The 20,144-nt window shown below is 64.0% G+C and overlaps 1 protein-coding gene across 1 annotated transcript; it reads left to right on the top strand.

Annotated features, from left to right (window-relative positions):
• Positions 1–444: 444 nt before the first annotated feature.
• On the top strand, positions 445–16,318 carry LOC141164121 (uncharacterized). Its single transcript, XM_073649272.1, has 3 exons — positions 445–747; positions 14,541–14,720; positions 15,230–16,318. The coding sequence occupies exons 1-3, from the start codon at positions 525–527 to the stop codon at positions 15,511–15,513; spliced, it is 687 nt and encodes a 228-aa protein (XP_073505373.1). The 5' UTR covers positions 445–524; the 3' UTR covers positions 15,514–16,318.
• Positions 16,319–20,144: the final 3,826 nt, after the last annotated feature.

Raw genomic sequence — 20,144 nt, 5'->3', positions numbered from 1 at the left:
AATAATTACATGTATTATACCACAGACTGATATATACAGAACCACCACCAGGGGGAGCTCTATAATAATTACATGTATTATATCACACACTGATATATACAGAACAACCACCAGGGGGAGCTCTACAATAATTACATGTATTATACCACAGACTGATATATACAGAACCACCACCAGGGGGAGCTCTACAATAATTACATGTATTATATCACAGACTGATGTATACAGAACCACCACCAGGAGGAGCTCTACAATAATTACTTGTATTATATCACAGACTGATATATACAGAACCACCACCAGGGGGAGTTCTACAATAATTACTTGTATTATATCACAGACTGATATATACAGAACCACCACCAGGAGGAGCTCTACAATAGTCTCACCCTCTAAGGCGCAAGGATGTATGGGTATAATGTGGAGCATGACTCTACACGTGACAGATCACATGACAATGACGCCAGGTCGCAGAGAGATGACGTACCCGGAAGTGTTTGTGGAGATGTGAGCGGCGGAGGAGGATGTCGCTGCGGGGCCGCCGGGAGGAGGATGCGGCCGGGCAGTCTCCGGTGTCCCCGCTCCCTGAGCGCTGTCTGGCCGCCGCCTTCCTGCAGGGCCTGGGCCTGGTGTGCGCCTGCACTGCGCTGTCGGACCCCGGGTGGCTGCTGGTGCAGGTGGAGCAGCGGAGCTACGTGTACGGGGCCGCCTACATCCTGCACCTCGGCTTCAACCTGACGGAGCCCGGTAAGAGAGAACAGGGCAGGAATCACCGTAGCAACGCCGGGAGTCACGTGTCACCTGGAAAAGCTGCGCATCTCCCACCATCACCCGGTCCTGAAGGCAGAGAGTGGTCAGGGGGCTTAGTGCTGGACGGGAGCAGCGTCCGCAGTGTCATCCCTCTGTAGGGGCAGGCTGGGGGAGGGGGGGGCGTCATCCCTCTGTAGGGTCAGGCTGGGGGAGGGGGGGGGGCGTCATCCCTCTGTAGGGTCAGGCTGGGGGAGGGGGGGGGGCGTCATCCCTCTGTAGAGTCAGGCTGGGGGAGGGGGGGGGCGTCATCCCTCTGTAGGGTCAGGCTGGGGGAGGGGGGGGGCGTCATCCCTCTGTAGGGTCAGGCTGGGGGAGGGGGGGGGCGTCATCCCTCTGTAGGGTCAGGCTGGGGGAGGGGGGGGCGTCATCCCTCTGTAGGGTCAGGCTGGGGGAGGGGGGGGGCGTCATCCCTCTGTAGGGTCAGGCTGGGGGAGGGGGGGGCGTCATCCCTCTGTAGGGTCAGGCTGGGGGAGGGGGGGGGCGTCATCCCTCTGTAGAGTCAGGCTGGGGGAGGGGGGGGACGTCATCCCTCTGTAGGGTCAGGCTGGGGGAGGGGGGGGGCGTCATCCCTCTGTAGGGTCAGGCTGGGGGAGGGGGGGGGCGTCATCCCTCTGTAGGGTCAGGCTGGGGGAGGGGGGGGCGTCATCCCTCTGTAGGGTCAGGCTGGGGGAGGGGGGCTGGCGTCATCCCTCTGTAGGGTCAGGCTGGGGGAGGGGGGCTGGCGTCATCCCTCTGTAGGGGCAGGCTGGGGGAGGGGGGGGGCGTCATCCCTCTGTAGGGGCAGGCTGGGGGAGGGGGGGGCGTCATCCCTCTGTAGGGGCAGGCTGGGGGGGGGGACGTCATCCCTCTGTAGGGTCAGGCTGGGGGAGGGGGGGGCGTCATCCCTCTGTAGGGTCAGGCTGGGGGAGGGGGGGGCGTCATCCCTCTGTAGGGTCAGGCTGGGGGAGGGGGGGGCGTCATCCCTCTGTAGGGTCAGGCTGGGGAAGGGGGGGGCGTCATCCCTCTGTAGGGTCAGGCTGGGGAAGGGGGGGGCGTCATCCCTCTGTAGGGTCAGGCTGGGGGAGGGGGGGGCGTCATCCCTCTGTAGGGGCAGGCTGGGGGAGGGGGGGGACGTCATACCTCTGTAGGGGCAGGCTGGGGGAGGGGGGGGACGTCATCCCTCTGTAGGGGCAGGCTGGGGGAGGGGGGGGACGTCATCCCTCTGTAGGGGCAGGCTGGGGGAGGGGGGGGGGCGTCATCCCTCTGTAGGGGCAGGCTGGGGGAGGGGGGGGGGGCGTCATCCCTCTGTAGGGGCAGGCTGGGGGAGGGGGGGGACGTCATACCTCTGTAGGGGCAGGCTGGGGGAGGGGGGGGACGTCATCCCTCTGTAGGGGCAGGCTGGGGGAGGGGGGGGACGTCATCCCTCTGTAGGGGCAGGCTGGGGGAGGGGGGGGGGGCGTCATCCCTCTGTAGGGGCAGGCTGGGGGAGGGGGGGGGGCGTCATCCCTCTGTAGGGCCAGGCTGGGGAGGGGGGGGCGTCATCCCTCTGTAGGGTCAGGCTGGGGGAGGGGGGGGACGTCATCCCTCTGTAGGGGCAGTCTGGGGGAGGGGGGGACGTCATCCCTCTGTAGGGGCAGGCTGGGAGGGGGGGGCGTCATCCCTCTGTAGGGGCAGGCTGGGGGAGGGGGGGGGGCGTCATCCCTCTGTAGGGGCAGGCTGGGGGAGGGGGGGCATCATCCCTCTGTAGGGGCAGGCTGGGGGAGGGGGGGGGGCGTCACCCCTCTGTAGGGGCAGGCTGGGGGAGGGGGGGGGCGTCATCCCTCTGTAGGGGCAGGCTGGGGGAGGGGGGGGACGTCATCCCTCTGTAGGTGCAGGCTTGGGGAGGGGGGGGGACGTCATCCCTCTGTAGGGGAGGGGGGGGGACGTCATCCCTCTGTAGGGTCAGGCTGGGGGAGGGGTGGGGACGTCATCCCTCTGTAGGGGCAGGCTGGGGGAGGGGGGGGACGTCATCCCTCTGTAGGGTCAGGCTGGGGGAGGGGTGGGGACGTCATCCCTCTGTAGGGGCAGGCTGAGGGAGGGGGGGACGTCATCCCTCTGTAGGGTCAGGCTGGGGGAGGGGGGGACGTCATCCCTCTGTAGGGTCAGGCTGGGGGAGGGGGGGGACGTCATCCCTCTGTAGGGGGAGGAGGGGACGTCATCCCTCTGTAGGGGCAGGCTGGGGGAGGGGGGACGTCATCCCTCTGTAGGGGCAGGCTGGGGGAGGGGGGGACGTCATCCCTCTGTAGGGGCAGGCTGGGGGAGGGGGGGACGTCATCCCTCTGTAGGGGCAGGCTGGGGGAGGGGGGGGCGTCATCCCTCTGTAGGGGCAGGCTGGGGGAGGGGGGGGGCGTCATCCCTCTGTAGGGTCAGGCTGGGGAGGGGTGGGGACGTCATCCCTCTGTAGGAGCAGGCTGGGGGGGGGGCGTCATCCCTCTGTAGGGGCAGGCTGGGGGAGGGGGGGGCGTCATCCCTCTGTAGGGTCAGGCTGGGGGAGGGGGGGACGTCATCCCTCTGTAGGGGCAGGCTGGGGGAGGGGGGGGGACGTCATCCCTCTGTAGGGGCAGGCTGGGGGAGGGGGGGGACGTCATCCCTCTGTAGGGTCAGGCTGGGGGAGGGGGGGGACGTCATCCCTCTGTAGGGTCAGGCTGGGGGAGGGGGGGGACGTCATCCCTCTGTAGGGTCAGGCTGGGGGAGGGGGGGGGACGTCATCCCTCTGTAGGGTCAGGTTGGGGGAGGGGGGGGGCGTCATCCCTCTGTAGGGTCAGGCTGGGGGAGGGGGGGACGTCATCCCTCTGTAGGGTCAGGCTGGGGGAGGGGGGGGGACGTCATCCCTCTGTAGGGTCAGGCTGGGGGGGGACGTCATCCCTCTGTAGGGTCAGGCTGGGGGAGGGGGACGTCATCCCTCTGTAGGGTCAGGCTGGGGGAGGGGGGGACGTCATCCCTCTGTAGGGTCAGGCTGGGGGAGGGGGGACGTCATCCCTCTGTAGGGTCAGGCTGGGGGAGGGGGGGGGCGTCATCCCTCTGTAGGGTCAGGCTGGGGGAGGGGGGGGACGTCATCCCTCTGTAGGGTCAGGCTGGGGGAGGGGGGGGGGACGTCATCCCTCTGTAGGGTCAGGCTGGGGGAGGGGGGGGGGACGTCATCCCTCTGTAGGGTCAGGCTGGGGGAGGGGGGGGGACGTCATCCCTCTGTAGGGTCAGGCTGGGGGAGGGGGGGACGTCATCCCTCTAGGGTCAGGCTGGGGGAGGGGGGGACGTCTTCCCTCTGTAGGGGCAGGCTGGGGGAGGGGGGGACGTCATCCCTCTGTAGGGGCAGGCTTAGGGAGGGGGGGGACGTCATCCCTCTGTAGGGGCAGGCTGGGGGAGGGGGGGACGTCATCCCTCTGTAGGGGCAGGCTGGGGGAGGGGGGGGACATCATCCCTCTGTAGGGGCAGGCTGGGGGAGGCGGGGGGGACGTCATCCCTCTGTAGGGTCAGGCTGGGGGAGGGGGGGGACGTCATCCCTCTGTAGGGTCAGGCTGGGGGAGGGGGGGACGTCATCCCTCTGTAGGGTCAGGCTGGGGAGGGGGGGGACGTCATCCCTCTGTAGGGGGAGGGGGGGACGTCATCCCTCTGTAGGGGCAGGCTGGGGGAGGGTGGGACGTCATCCCTCTGTAGGGGCAGGCTGGGGGAGGGAGGGACGTCATCCCTCTGTAGGGGCAGGCTGGGGGAGGGGGGGACGTCATCCCTCTGTAGGGGCAGGCTGGGGGAGGGGGGGACGTCATCCCTCTGTAGGGGCAGGCTGGGGGAGGGGGGGACGTCATCCCTCTGTAGGGGCAGGCTGGGGGAGGGGGGGGACGTCATCCCTCTGTTGGGGGAGGGGGGAGGGACATCATCCCTCTGTAGGGGCAGGCTGGGGGAGGGGGGGACGTCATCCCTCTGTAGGGGCAGGCTGGGGGAGGGGGGACGTCATCCCTCTGTTGGGGCAGGCTTGGGGGAGGGGGGACGTCATCCCTCTGTTGGGAGCGGAGGGGGGGACGTCATCCCTCTGTAGGGGCAGGCTGGGGGAGGGGAGGGGGACGTCATCCCTCTGTAGGGGCAGGCTGGGGGAGGGGGGGCGTCATCCCTCTGTAGGGGCAGGCTGGGGGAGGGGGGGACGTCATCCCTCTGTAGGGGCAGGCTGGGGGAGGGGGGGACGTCATCCCTCTGTAGGGGCAGGCTGGGGGAGGGGGGGGACGTCATCCCTCTGTAGGGGCAGGCTGGGGGAGGGGGGGACGTCATCCCTCTGTAGGGGCAGGCTGGGGGAGGGGGGGACGTCATCCCTCTGTAGGGGCAGGCTGGGGGAGGGGGGACGTCATCCCTCTGTAGGGGGCAGGCTGGGGGAGGGGGGGACGTCATCCCTCTGTAGGGGCAGGCTGGGGAGGGGGGGACGTCATCCTCTGTAGGGGCAGGCTGGGGGGGGGGGGACGTCATCCCTCTGTAGGGGCAGGCTGGGGGAGGGGGGGACGTCATCCCTCTGTAGGGGCAGGCTGGGGAGGGGGGACGTCATCCCTCTGTAGGGGCAGGCTGGGGGGGGGGGACGTCATCCCTCTGTAGGGGCAGGCCGGGGGAGGGGGGGGACGTCATCCCTCTGTAGGGCAGGCCGGGGGAGGGGGGGACGTCATCCCTCTGTAGGGGCAGGCCGGGGGAGGGGGGACGTCATCCCTCTGTAGGGGCAGGCCGGGGGAGGGGGGGACGTCATCCCTCTGTAGGGGCAGGCCGGGGGAGGGGGGGACGTCATCCCTCTGTAGGGGCAGGCCGGGGGAGGGGGGGGACGTCATCCCTCTGTAGGGGCAGGCCGGGGGAGGGGGGGACGTCCTCCCTCTGTAGGGGCAGGCCGGGGGAGGGGGGCGTCCTCCCTCTGTAGGGGCAGGCCGGGGGAGGGGGGGGCGTCCTCCCTCTGTAGGGGCAGGCCGGGGAGGGGGGGGCGTCCTCCCTCTGTAGGGGCAGGCCGGGGGAGGGGGGGGCGTCCTCCCTCTGTAGGGGCAGCCTGGGGAGGGGGGGCGTCTCCCTCTGTAGGGGCAGGCTGGGGGAGGGGGGGCGTCATCCCTCTGTAGGGGCAGGCTGGGGGAGGGGGGGCGTCATCCCTCTGTAGGGGCAGGCTGGGGAGGGGGGGGCGTCATCCCTCTGTAGGGTCAGGCTGGGGGAAGGGGGGACGTCATCCCTCTGTAGGGGGAGGGGGGGGACGTCATCCCTCTGTAGGGTCAGGCTGGGGGAGGGGGGGGGACGTCATCCCTCTGTAGGGTCAGGCTGGGGGAGAGGGGGGGACGTCATCCCTCTGTAGGGTCAGGCTGGGGAGGGGGGGGGGGACGTCATCCCTCTGTAGGGGGAGGGGGGGGACGTCATCCCTCTGTAGGGTCAGGCTGGGGAGGGGGGGACGACGTCATCCCTCTGTAGGGTCAGGCTGGGGGAGAGGGGGGACGTCATCCCTCTGTAGGGTCAGGCTGGGGGACGTCATCCCTCTGTAGGGTCAGGCTGGGGGAGGGGGGGGGACGTCATCCCTCTGTAGGGTCAGGCTGGGGGAGGGGGGGGGATGTCATCCTCTGTAGGGTCAGGCTGGGGGGAGGGGGGGGGGATGTCATCCCTCTGTAGGGTCAGGCTGGGGAGGGGGGGGGTGACGTCATCCCTCTGTAGGGTCAGCTGGGGGAGGGGGGGGGGACGTCATCCCTCTGTAGGGTCGGCTGGGGGAGGACGTCATCCCTCTGTAGGGTCCGGCTGGGGGAGGGGGGGGACGTCATCCCTCTGTAGGGTCCGGCTGGGGGAGGGGGGGGACGTCATCCCTCTGTAGGGTCCGGCTGGGGGAGGGGGGGACGTCATCCCTCTGTAGGGTCAGGCTGGGGGAGGGGGGGACGTCATCCCTCTGTAGGGTCAGGCTTGGGCTAGGGGGGGGGGGACGTCATCCCTCTGTAGGGTCAGGCTTGGGGGAGGGGGGGGGCGTCATCCCTCTGTAGGGTCAGGCTGGGGGAGGGGGGGGACGTCATCTCTCTGTAGGGTCAGGCTGGGGGAGGGGGAGGACGTCATCCCTCTGTAGGGTCAGGCTGGGGGAGGGGGGGACGTCATCCCTCTGTAGGGTCAGGCTGGAGGAGGGGGGGACGTCATCCCTCTGTAGGGTCAGGCTGGGGGAGGGGGGGACGTCATCCCTCTGTAGGGTCAGGCTGGGGGAGGGGGGGACGTCATCCCTCTGTAGGGGCAGGCTGGGGGAGGGGGGGACGTCATCCCTCTGTAGGGGCAGGCTGGGGGAGGGGGGGACGTCATCCCTCTGTAGGGGCAGGCTGGGGGAGGGGGGGACGTCATCCCTCTGTAGGGGCAGGCTGCGGGAGGGGGGGACGTCATCCCTCTGTAGGGGCAGGCTGGGGGAGGGGTGGGACGTCATCCCTCTGTAGGGGCAGGCTGGGGGAGGGGGGGGGACGTCATCCCTCTGTAGGGTCAGGCTGGGGGAGGGGGGGCGTCATCCCTCTGTAGGGTCAGGCTGGGGGAGGGGGGGACGTCATCCCTCTGTAGGGGGAGGGGGGGACGTCATCCCTCTGTAGGGGGAGGGGGGGACGTCATCCCTCTGTAGGGGGGGGGGGGACGTCATCCCTCTGTAGGGGGAGGGGGGGACGTCATCCCTCTGTAGGGGGAGGGGGGGACGTCATCCCTCTGTAGGGGGAGGGGGGGACGTCATCCCTCTGTAGGGGGAGGGGGGGACGTCATCCCTCTGTAGGGGGAGGGGGGGACGTCATCCCTCTGTAGGGGGAGGGGGGGACGTCATCCCTCTGTAGGGGGAGGGGGGGACGTCATCCCTCTGTAGGGGCAGGCTGGGGGAGGGGGGGACGTCATCCCTCTGTAGGGGCAGGCTGGGGGAGGGGGGGACGTCATCCCTCTGTAGGGGCAGGCTGGGGGAGGGGGGGACGTCATCCCTCTGTAGGGGCAGGCTGGGGGAGGGGGGGACGTCATCCCTCTGTAGGGGCAGGCTGGGGGAGGGGGGGACGTCATCCCTCTGTAGGGGCAGGCTGGGGGAGGGGGGGACGTCATCCCTCTGTAGGGGCAGGCTGGGGGAGGGGGGGACGTCATCCCTCTGTAGGGGCAGGCTGGGGGAGGGGGGGACGTCATCCCTCTGTAGGGGCAGGCTGGGGGAGGGGGGACGTCATCCTGGGGGAGGGGGGGACGTCATCCCTCTGTAGGGGGAGGGGGGGACGTCATCCCTCTGTAGGGGGAGGGGGGGACGTCATCCCTCTGTAGGGGGAGGGGGGGACGTCATCCCTCTGTAGGGGCAGGCTGGGGGAGGGGGGGACGTCATCCCTCTGTAGGGGCAGGCTGGGGGAGGGGGGGACGTCATCCCTCTGTAGGGGCAGGCTGGGGGACGGGGGGACGTCATCCCTCTGTAGGGGCAGGCTGGGGGAGGGGGGGACGTCATCCCTCTGTAGGGGCAGGCTGGGGGAGGGGGGGACGTCATCCCTCTGTAGGGGCAGGCTGGGGGAGGGGGGGACGTCATCCCTCTGTAGGCGCAGGCTGGGGGAGGGGGGGACGTCATCCCTCTGTAGGGGCAGGCTGGGGGAGGGGGGGACGTCATCCCTCTGTAGGGGCAGGCTGGGGGATGGGGGACGTCCTCCCTCTGTAGGGGCAGGCCGGGGGAGGGGGGGGCGTCCTCCCTCTGTAGGGGCAGGCTGGGGGAGGGGGGGCGTCCTCCCTCTGTAGGGGCAGGCTGGGGGAGGGGGGGCGTCCTCCCTCTGTAGGGGCAGGCTGGGGGAGGGGGGGGCGTCCTCCCTCTGTAGGGGCAGGCTGGGGGAGGGGGGGGCGTCATCCCTCTGTAGGGGCAGGCTGGGGGAGGGGGGGGGCGTCATCCCTCTGTAGGGGCAGGCTGGGGGAGGGGGGGGCGTCATCCCTCTGTAGGGGCAGGCTGGGGGAGGGGGGGGGCGTCATCCCTCTGTAGGGTCAGGCTGGGGAGGGGGGGGCGTCATCCCTCTGTAGGGTCAGGCTGGGGGAAGGGGGGGGACGTCATCCCTCTGTAGGGGGAGGGGGGGGACGTCATCCCTCTGTAGGGTCAGGCTGGGGGAGGGGGGGGACGTCATCCCTCTGTAGGGTCAGGCTGGGGGAGGGGGGGGACGTCATCCCTCTGTAGGGTCAGGCTGGGGGAGGGGGGGGGACGTCATCCCTCTGTAGGGTCAGGCTTGGGGGAGGGGGGGGACGTCATCCCTCTGTAGGGTCAGGCTGGGGGAGGGGGGGCGTCATCTCTCTGTAGGGTCAGGCTGGGGGAGGGGGGGGCGTCATCTCTCTGTAGGGTCAGGCTGGGGGAGGGGGGGGGGACGTCATCCCTCTGTAGGGTCAGGCTGGGGGAGGGGGGGGACGTCATTCCTCTGTAGGGTCAGGCTGGAGGAGGGGGGGGACGTCATTCCTCTGTAGGGTCAGGCTGGGGGAGGGGGGGACATCATCCCTCTGTAGGGTCAGGCTGGGGGTGGGGGGGACGTCATCCCTCTGTAGGGTCAGGCTGGGGGAGGGGGGGGGGACGTCATCCCTCTGTAGGGTCAGGCCTGGGGGAGGGGGGGGGGGACGTCATCCCTCTGTAGGGTCAGGCTTGGGGGAGGGGGGGGACGTCATCCCTCTGTAGGGTCAGGCTGGGGGAGGGGGGGGCGTCATCTCTCTGTAGGGTCAGGCTGGGGGAGGGGGGGGGGACGTCATCCCTCTGTAGGGTCAGGCTGGGGGAGGGGGGGGACGTCATCCCTCTGTAGGGTCAGGCTGGGGGAGGGGGGGGACATCATTCCTCTGTAGGGTCAGGCTGGAGGAGGGGGGGGACGTCATTCCTCTGTAGGGTCAGGCTGGGGGAGGGGGGGACATCATCCCTCTGTAGGGTCAGGCTGGGGGAGGGGGGGACGTCATCCCTCTGTAGGGGCAGGCTGGGGGAGGGGGGGACGTCATCCCTCTGTAGGGGCAGGCTGGGGGAGGGGGGGGACGTCATCCCTCTGTAGGGGCAGGCTGGGGGAGGGGGGGGACGTCATCCCTCTGTAGGGGCAGGCTGGGGGAGGGGGGGGACGTCATCCCTCTGTAGGGGCAGGCTGGGGGAGGGGGGGGGGACGTCATCCCTCTGTAGGGTCAGGCTGAGGGAGGGGGGGCGTCATCCCTCTGTAGGGTCAGGCTGGGGGAGGGGGGGACGTCATCCCTCTGTAGGGGGAGGGGGGGACGTCATCCCTCTGTAGGGGGAGGGGGGGACGTCATCCCTCTGTAGGGGGAGGGGGGGACGTCATCCCTCTGTAGGGGGAGGGGGGGACGTCATCCCTCTGTAGGGGCAGGCTGGGGGAGGGGGGGACGTCATCCCTCTGTTGGGGGAGGGGGGGACGTCATCCCTCTGTTGGGGCAGGCTGGGGGAGGGGGGGACGTCATCCCTCTGTAGGGGCAGGCTGGGGGAGGGGGGGACGTCATCCCTCTGTAGGGGCTGGCTGGGACGTCATCCCTCTGTAGGGGCAGGCTGGGGGAGGGGGGGACGTCCTCCCTCTGTAGGGGGAGGGGGGGACATCCTCCCTCTGTAGGGGCAGGCTGGGGGAGGGGGGGACGTCCTCCCTCTGTAGGGGCAGGCTGGGGGAGGGGGGGACGTCCTCCCTCTGTAGGGGCAGGCTGGGGGAGGGGGGGACGTCCTCCCTCTGTAGGGGCAGGCTGGGGGAGGGGGGGATGTCATCCCTCTGTAGGGTCAGACTGGGGGAGGGGGGGGGGTGTCATCCCTCTGTAGGGGCAGGCTGGGGGAGGGGGGATGTCATCCCTCTGTAGGGTCCGGCTGGGGGAGGGGGGGGACGTCATCCCTCTGTAGGGTCAGGCTGGGGGAGGGGGGGGACGTCATCCCTCTGTAGGGTCAGGCTTGGGCTAGGGGGGGGGGACGTCATCCCTCTGTAGGGTCAGGCTTGGGCTAGGGGGGGGGGGACGTCATCCCTCTGTAGGGTCAGGCTTGGGCTAGGGGGGGGGGGCGTCATCCCTTTGTAGGGTCAGGCTTGGGGTAGGGGGGGGACGTCATCCCTCTGTAGGGTCAGGCTGGGGGAGGGGGGGGACGTCATCTCTCTGTAGGGTCAGGCTGGGGGAGGGGGGAGGACGTCATCCCTCTGTAGGGTCAGGCTGGGGGAGGGGGGGGACTTCATCCCTCTGTAGGGTCAGGCTGGAGGAGGGGGGGGACGTCATCCCTCTGTAGGGTCAGGCTGGGGGAGGGGGGGACGTCATCCCTCTGTAGGGGCAGGCTGGGGGAGGGGGGGGACGTCATCCCTCTGTAGGGGCAGGCTGGGGGAGGGGGGGGACGTCATCCCTCTGTAGGGGCAGGCTGGGGGAGGGGGGGACGTCATCCCTCTGTAGGGGCAGGCTGGGGGAGGGGTGGGACGTCATCCCTCTGTAGGGGCAGGCTGGGGGAGGGGTGGGACGTCATCCCTCTGTAGGGGCAGGCTGGGGGAGGGGGGGGACGTCATCCCTCTGTAGGGTCAGGCCTGGGGAGGGGGGGCGTCATCCCTCTGTAGGGTCAGGCTGGGGGAGGGGGGGACGTCATCCCTCTGTAGGGGGAGGGGGGGACGTCATCCCTCTGTAGGGGGAGGGGGGGACGTCATCCCTCTGTAGGGGGAGGGGGGGACGTCATCCCTCTGTAGGGGGAGGGGGGGACGTCATCCCTCTGTAGGGGGAGGGGGGGACGTCATCCCTCTGTAGGGGGAGGGGGGACGTCATCCCTCTGTAGTGGGAGGGGGGGACGTCATCCCTCTGTAGGGGCAGGCTGGGGGAGGGGGGGACGTCATCCCTCTGTAGGGGCAGGCTGGGGGAGGGGGGGACGTCATCCCTCTGTAGGGGCAGGCTGGGGGAGGGGGGGACGTCATCCCTCTGTAGGGGCAGGCTGGGGGAGGGGGGGACGTCATCCCTCTGTAGGGGCAGGCTGGGGGAGGGGGGACGTCATCCCTCTGTAGGGGCAGGCTGGGGGAGGGGGGGACGTCATCCCTCTGTAGGGGCAGGCTGGGGGAGGGGGGGGACGTCATCCCTCTGTAGGGGGAGGGGGGGACGTCATCCCTCTGTAGGGGGAGGGGGGGACGTCATCCCTCTGTAGGGGGAGGGGGGGGACGTCATCCCTCTGTAGGGGGAGGGGGGGACGTCATCCCTCTGTAGGGGCAGGCTGGGGGAGGGGGGGACGTCATCCCTCTGTAGGGGCAGGCTGGGGGAGGGGGGGACGTCATCCCTCTGTAGGGGCAGGCTGGGGGAGGGGGGGACGTCATCCCTCTGTAGGGGCAGGCTGGGGGAGGGGGGACGTCATCCCTCTGTAGGGGCAGGCTGGGGGAGGGGGGGACGTCATCCCTCTGTAGGGGCAGGCTGGGGGAGGGGGGACGTCCTCCCTCTGTAGGGGCAGGCCGGGGGAGGGGGGGGCGTCCTCCCTCTGTAGGGGCAGGCTGGGGGAGGGGGGGGCGTCCTCCCTCTGTAGGGGCAGGCTGGGGGAGGGGGGGGGGCGTCATCCCTCTGTAGGGTCAGGCTGGGGGAAGGGGGGGACGTCATCCCTCTGAAGGGGGAGGGGGGGGACGTCATCCCTCTGTAGGGTCAGGCTGGGGGAGGGGGGGGACGTCATCCCTCTGTAGGGTCAGGCTGGGGGAGGGGGGGACGTCATCCCTCTGTAGGGTCAGGCTTGGGGGAGGGGGGGGGGACGTCATCCCTCTGTAGGGTCAGGCTTGGGGGAGGGGGGGGGGACGTCATCCCTCTGTAGGGTCAGGCTGGGGGAGGGGGGGGGACGTCATCTCTCTGTAGGGTCAGGCTGGGGGAGGGGGGGGGACGTCATCCCTCTGTAGGGTCAGGCTGGGGGAGGGGGGGGACGTCATTCCTCTGTAGGGTCAGGCTGGAGGAGGGGGATGACGTCATTCCTCTGTAGGGTCAGGCTGGGGGAGGGGGGGACATCATCCCTCTGTAGGGTCAGGCTGGGGGAGGGGGGGACATCATCCCTCTGTAGGGTCAGGCTGGGGGAGGGGGGGACGTCATCCCTCTGTAGGGGCAGGCTGGGGGAGGGGGGGACGTCATCCCTCTGTAGGGGCAGGCTGGGGGAGGGGGGGACGTCATCCCTCTGTAGGGGCAGGCTGGGGGAGGGGGGGGACGTCATCCCTCTGTAGGGGCAGGCTGGGGGAGGGGGGGGACGTCATCCCTCTGTAGGGGCAGGCTGGGGGAGGGGGGGGACGTCATCCCTCTGTAGGGGCAGGCTGGGGGAGGTGGGGACGTCATCCCTCTGTAGGGGCAGGCTGGGGGAGGGGGGGGGGGACGTCATCCCTCTGTAGGGTCAGGCTGGGGGAGGGGGGTCGTCATCCCTCTGTAGGGTCAGGCTGGGGGAGGGGGGGACGTCATCCCTCTGTAGGGGGAGGGGGGGGACGTCATCCCTCTGTAGGGGGAGGGGGGGACGTCATCCCTCTGTAGGGGCAGGCTGGGGGAGGGGGGGACGTCATCCCTCTGTTGGGGGAGGGGGGGACGTCATCCCTCTGTTGGGGCAGGCTGGGGGAGGGGGGGACGTCATCCCTCTGTAGGGGCAGGCTGGGGGAGGGGGGGACGTCATCCCTCTGTAGGGGCAGGCTGGGACGTCATCCCTCTGTAGGGGCAGGCTGGGGGAGGGGGGGGCGTCATCCCTCTGTAGGGGGAGGGGGGGACGTCCTCCCTCTGTAGGGGCAGGCTGGGGGAGGGGGGGACGTCCTCCCTCTGTAGGGGCAGGCTGGGGGAGGGGGAGACGTCCTCCCTCTGTAGGGGCAGGCTGGGGGAGGGGGGGACGTCCTCCCTCTGTAGGGGCAGGCTGGGGGAGGGGGGGATGTCATCCCTCTGTAGGGTCAGACTGGGGGGGGGGGGGGATGTCATCCCTCTGTAGGGGCAGGCTGGGGGAGGGGGGATGTCATCCCTCTGTAGGGTCAGACTGGGGGAGGGGGGATGTCAACCCTCTGTAGGGGCAGACTGGGGGGGGGGGATGTCAACCCTCTGTAGGGGCAGGCTGGGTAAGGGGGGGATGTTTTCCCTCTGTAGGGGGAGGGGGGATGTCATCCCTCTGTAGGGGGAGGGGGGATGTCATCCCTCTGTAGGGGGAGGGGGGATGTCATCCCTCTGTAGGGGGAGGGGGGATGTCATCCCTCTGTAGGGGCAGGCTGGGGATGTCGCCCCTCTGTAGGGGCAGGCTGGGGATGTCGCCCCTCTGTAGGGGCAGGCTGGGGATGTCGCCCCTCTGTAGGGGCAGGCTGGGGATGTCGCCCCTCTGTAGGGGCAGGCTGGGGGGGGATGTCGCCCCTCTGTAGGGGCAGGCTGGGGGGGGATGTCGCCCCTCTGTAGGGGCAGGCTGGGGGGGGATGTCGCCCCTCTGTAGGGGCAGGCTGGTGGGGGATGTCGTCCCTCTGTAGGGGCAGGCTGGGGGGGGATGTCGTCCCTCTGTAGGGGCAGGCTGGGGGGGGATGTCGTCCCTCTGTAGGGGCAGGCTGGGGGGGGATGTCGTCCCTCTGTAGGGGCAGGCTGGTGGGGGATGTCGTCCCTCTGTAGGGGCAGGCTGGGGGGGGATGTCGTCCCTCTGTAGGGGCAGGCTGGGGGGGGATGTCGTCCCTCTGTAGGGGCAGGCTGGGGGGGGATGTCGTCCCTCTGTAGGGGCAGGCTGGGGGGGGATGTCGTCCCTCTGTAGGGGCAGGCTGGAGGGGTGGTGTATCTGTGAGGTCTGTGCACAGTTTCCCCCATATCTGACCTTTCCTCCTGTGTTTCGTGGTTATTAGGTGTACACCAGCTCCTCCATAAGAGCGGCCTGTACCTCCTGGTCCTGCTGACCACCTGCTGCTATGTCAGCGTCCTCCTCGGTCTGGCCGCCTTCCTTCTGGACTTTCTGGGGACGAGGTACATGGGAATACGGAGTCTGGTGGGGATTCTGCTGCCGCCCACCCTGCACCTGACCACAGGTAACAAACACCCCTCCTGGCATAGGGTGTAATAGTGCTGCAGGGTATGGAGCGGGCTCAGGATCGGGAAACACAGCAGGCGCAGGAGGTGTTATACAGCCAGCGTCTGTCTCCACCAGTCCCCATCACTGCCGTTTAACCACTTTGTTGCAGCAGTCCGTATCTTGACAGCGGTATTTAGTCCTCGTATGGCTGTCTGCACGAAAGAGTAAAAAAAAATTGTCTCTTGGGAAATGGAGAGGAAGAAACAAAAGCGTAAAAAAATTGGCCATGGTAGGAAGGGGTTAAAAGTTGCACAATTTGTCACTACGTGTACCAGCACAGAAGGAGCCCTGCAGTCCCTGATTTAGTGTGGGGAATTCCTTTCCCCTGAGGTTAATTCTTAGAGACACTTGCAATTCACGATGTGTCCACCTGGTGTCACTGCTGCTCACACATCTGCCCCTGTTGTATGGGCCTGTACTCGGTCACGTGTTTTTTTCCTAATTCTCCGTCCCCTTCCCTTGCAGTGCTGTCTTCAGCGGCGGCCGTGGCCCTCTGCACCTACCTCTACGTGGCCCTGTACCGTGAAGTGCACTTCCAGCTCATTACGTCTCCCGCAAACACCTTGACTCTGGGCGAGAGTTACTATTTTGCCATTTCGGCCTCCTTGGCTTCCATGGCTGCTTCTGTTCTCAGCTTCTGTTATGCCAGAAAATACCGGCGAGTAAGCGGGACCTCCACTGCCTCCTCACAAATAGAAGAAACCGCCCCACTACTGCAAGAGACGGACCCCCCGGGAGAGTACGGGTAGCCCGCTGTGTGCCTGCCCAACCAAGGACCAAATGGTTGCATTAATCTGCACCGGTGTGACTATTTACAGTACAGTATTATGTGTATGTGGACTGTCTTGTTATAGGATTATATGGACTGGACCACTGAAGCCCCCTCACACTTCTGCATCATACACCACAGATGTAAATGGGATTATATTAGGGGATTGCACTATGAGCAGCTTCCTGATATTGGCAGCAGGGGGCGTCACACAGGATCTGACATCGGTCCCTGTCATTGATCGCATGAGAGGAGTCTCCTCACTGGACCCTTCTCTCCAGTGATTGGGGGCAGACCCTGCTCCTATGGTGGGCAGCCATTATTATATACTACCTAGTGTTGTTGTAGCCCCCCATTATAGGTCACTTTGTTCTTTTTTATGTTTTATACGCCAAATATCAGAGGATTTAGAGGGAGACTGTCTGCAGGAGGACGGTGCCTGACGCCGGGTGCAGAGACCGGTCCGTCTAATGGATTTAGGATTTCCGGCCTCATGAACAGGAGGCCGATGTATTCATGAGTTGCTGATTACGCTGCCCCCTGGCTGTGACTGATGCTTGGGCTGCTTCGCTCCGACATCCAGTCCGATCCTCCAAGGCAGCCGGCATCCTGCACTCGATAGACCGCGTGACATCAAGAGGCTCCCAGAAAGCTGCACCGAGAAGACCAGGGGGCCGGAGGTGGAGACCGGCTGCCACAAAGGACCGGACTGGACGTCTGAGGGGGCAGCGCGCGTTGTGTGGGTGCTTCCTAGTTCTATAGGAGATCTGTCTGACCCAGACAGGGGCAGCTCTCCTATTCCCTGCAGGTACCAGGGATGCACAGGGGCTGCAAAACAAAAGCTGTACTGTCGTGACCACTGCAGCCAATCAGTACTGACAGCAGTCACGTTCCATATATACTGCCCTGACCGCTCAGTATTGCCCGTGACTGTTAGGACTACTGACTGACTGGCAGCAGCGCTCACGTTGCCCGCCTCTTGTTGAAAAGGGTACAGACAGATACACAGGAAAGATGTTCATTAAAGAAGGTTTCCTCTACTATACGTATCAGATCGGTGGGGGTCCATCACCAGCCCCTACATGTTACCCGCAGCAGCCGGACATAATCAGTGTGCGGAGCCGGATCAGCACAGCTGAACTGCAGTACTGAAAGTGGCCACTAGCCCACGGTGGAGCTGTGCTGTATCTGCTCCATCCACTGACTATAGCCGGACCCTGATCAGGGGGGCTGCCGGGTGTCAGACCCCAGTTGATCTGATTTTTTTTTTTTTTAGTCGTGTAAAGCCCCCTCTAAGTGTCTGCATCCATTCGCTCAGCATCTTCGGATCTGTACACACTGTCCTATGTTCTTGCTGACGAGCTCCCATTAATGCCTGTAGTGCTACATACGAGCCTGTGCATTGTGGGACCTGGGAATGTGATCACGGGACCCCCTCCCCGCTTCTGCTGTTCTGTACACGATGAAGTCATATATAAAATGTAAGACGTTTTTGTGTATACAGCTCCTGTGCGGAACAATGTGTTTCCTTTAGGACGGACTCCAAGCAAACCTTGTGTGTTTCCATTCTGGGGGTCACGTGCCCCCGTATTTACATCTAGAAGCTTGGATCCAGATCTGCTGCAAGACCGGACGCAATTGTAACAAACCCTCAGCTGTGAGGAGTATCGTGGCTGTAGAAATCAGCAAATTTATCCATTCACTGACAGGAAGAGGAGATGTGCAAAATGGCCTCTAGTATTTCAATGGTGAAACTGGGGGGACCACATACAATAGGGCTTTTAACCCCTTAAGGACCGACCCATGATAACACCTGATGTTCCCCCATAATACGGCCGATATATACAGGCACCAGAGTTGCCTCTTACCCGTGGCTTAACCCTTAAAATGCTGTAGTGAACAGCAGCTATGGCATATAGAGGTAGAGGAGGCGGCTGTCTGTCGGCTCCGGGCGTCGTCATCATAGGGTGGTGATGGGGGTCCTCGGCCCCCAGATCAGTCCCATGTCCATTTGGCCATACCAGAAGCCGGGCCGAATAGGTTTCTTATCGGTATAATAATGCTGTGGGATACAACATATTCCAAAGTATTATACAAGCGATCGCTGGTTCAAATCCTCAGAGGGGCAAAAAAAAGTTTTAAAAAATTCTAAAGTTTATGAAATAATTTTTTTTTTTTTTTTATTAGTCCACCCAAAAAAAAAAAAGAGTGAACCTATTTGGTTCTGCTGTTATCGTTAAGACAATCTGTCGCTCAAAAATACCGCAGCGCGCGTCTCTTTAGAAAGTAAATTAGAAAAAAAAATCTGATTCAGGGTTTTATTTATTTTTATAACAGAAAAAAAAATGTTAAATTAAATGTGTCCTAAAATGGCACCAACTAGTAATAACAAGGCCGCATCAAGCGATGTCAGAGGAGAAATAACAAAAGTGATGTCTCCGCGGGAAGCAGCGAGAGAAAATCCCCTTTTCCGCCCATAAAACAGCTGTAAATGTGCAAAAAAAAAAACACATTTGTGCATGTTTGGTATCGCTCCATTCATACCGACCTGTCAATAAAAGAAACTGGATATTTTTACTGCACAGTAAAGTGGCAGAAAAAAAGGTCAGTATAATGATAGGTTTTTGTTTTTTTTTATATTACCTCCCCTCAAAAATCCCTACATCACTGGAAGAAAAAAAATGTAGAAAAAGATAATGTAAAGAAAGAAAAACTTGAAAATTCAATATTAAACAAGCCTGATTGGAGAAAGGATTATTATCTTCCTGGCCACAGCCTTGACAGGAAGTGTTTTCATAGGGTTAGAGGTGAATATGCGATGATTATTCTCATCAACAACAGTCACAGGACTGCACATGGCAGGAGCCAGGCGAGCACCAACCGTGGCAGGAGCTCACATGCCATGTCAGGAGCTGGGTGCCCACCGGCCATGTCAGGAGCCGAGCAAGCACCGACCATGTCAGGAGCCCACCGGTCATGTCAGGGGCTGGGTTCCCACCGACCATGTCAGGAGCTCACCTGCCATGTCTGGAGCTGGGTGCCCACCGGCCATGTCAGGAGCTGGGTGCCCACCAACCATGTCAGGAGCCGAGCAAGTACCGACCATGTCAAGGGCTGGGTTCCCACCGCCCATGTCAGGAGCCCACCAGCCATGTCAGGAGCCGGGCACACATTGGCCACATGGAATCTCCTCTCCCTTTCTGTTTGGAGAGCAGGACGGGCAGCATTATTGCATGAGTTTTTATTTTCTTTTTCTCCTTTCTAACAACCCTCAGTTTTTCAGCCTCTGACTATAAATCTGCATGGTGCCATTCACTGACCGCAAGCAGTAACCGTTGAGAAGCCTCTCCGATAAATGCTGCTATCCAGCGGACAAATCAGCAGCCGGTGTCGTGGTCTGCGGAGATCCCTTCGGTGCGGAGATCCCTCCGGAGCTGCGCTCATCTGGTGCTGTCGGTGGGCTTTCTCCTTTTTTGAGAGCAGAGACAGCGAATCTGCGTGAACTAATAAGCGTGAGATCGGCGTCTATTCCTGACACGATGAGAGTCGTCCTACATGGCGCTGAACGCGCAGAACTAATGGTGTAATTAGAGAAAGTGATTAGATTAAGATCGCCTGACGGAGACGCGGAGGATGGATCGGGCGGCTCTGCCGAGCTCCGATGGGAGTACTGCTGAACTGGAGCGCCTGATGATACGAGGGCAGAGGGGCCAATATAAACTACATTTCCCGTTCCCACAGTTCTTTCTACCTGTTTAGTGGTCCTGGGTGACAGAACTACCCACGTACCAGGGGGCACACTACGTATACAGGGTGATGTGCCATTCAGGAGTCTGGGAAAGCCGAGTGTATTTATAGGTATTTGTTGGCGGATCTTATGCAGCTCCTGTGTATTCGTGCATGAACATCCGAAAAGGAAGGAGTTAATTGGGCGCTCTCCGCCACTCGCTGGCACTCTGCTGTCATCCTGCCCACAGCGGGGGGCACCGGGCTGAGCTTCAAAGCGGAGAGTTGTCAGCGCCGGCTGTGTGCATGTGAGCTGCGGACGCCGGTCACCATAGTAATGCTCATCAGCAGTGCGTGCATCCAGCGCAGAGGGGGCCGGGGGGACGGCGCTGCAGATGACACATTTTATTTTCAGCTCTGACACAACAAACACATCTCAGAACCGAAGAGTCAGGATGGACACTAAAGGGCACTGAAATTACTACCAGGAGTAACCGTCCTCTCCTCCCCCGAGAGTGCTGAATATAATGGGGAATACTTCACTAATATAATAGGAGTATTCCTATACATAGGAGCAGTATTATAGTAGTTATATTCTTGTACATAGGGGGCAGTATTATAGTAGTTATATTCTTGTACATAGGGGGCAGTATTATAGTAGTTATATTCTAGTACATAGGGGGCAGTATTATGGTAGTTATATTCTTGTACATAGGGGGCAGTATTATAGTAGTTATATTCTTGTACATAGGGGGCAGTATTATAGTAGTTATATTCTTGTACATAGGGGGCAGTATTATAGTAGTTATATTCTTGTACATAGGGGGCAGTATTATAGTAGTTATATTCTTGTACGTAGGGGCAGTATTATAGTAGTTATATTCT

The sequence above is a fragment of the Phyllobates terribilis genome, unplaced genomic scaffold, assembly GCF_046119375.1.
Source record: "Phyllobates terribilis strain yellow unplaced genomic scaffold, ASM4611937v1 Scaffold_1__5_contigs__length_1240528914, whole genome shotgun sequence".
In the NCBI taxonomy this organism is placed as follows: domain Eukaryota; kingdom Metazoa; phylum Chordata; class Amphibia; order Anura; family Dendrobatidae; genus Phyllobates; species Phyllobates terribilis.
This window is presented reverse-complemented; position numbering and strand designations above follow the sequence as displayed.

Excerpts from the sequence above, each read along its gene's own strand:
- LOC141164121 (XM_073649272.1), top strand. The coding sequence starts at position 525 with ATGTCGCTGCGGGGCCGCCGGGAGGAGGATGCGGCCGGGCAGTCTCCG. Across the intron at positions 748-14,540 it reads CTTCAACCTGACGGAGCCCG|GTGTACACCAGCTCCTCCAT; the intron begins GTAAGAGAGAAC and ends CGTGGTTATTAG. Across the intron at positions 14,721-15,229 it reads CACCCTGCACCTGACCACAG|TGCTGTCTTCAGCGGCGGCC; the intron begins GTAACAAACACC and ends CTTCCCTTGCAG.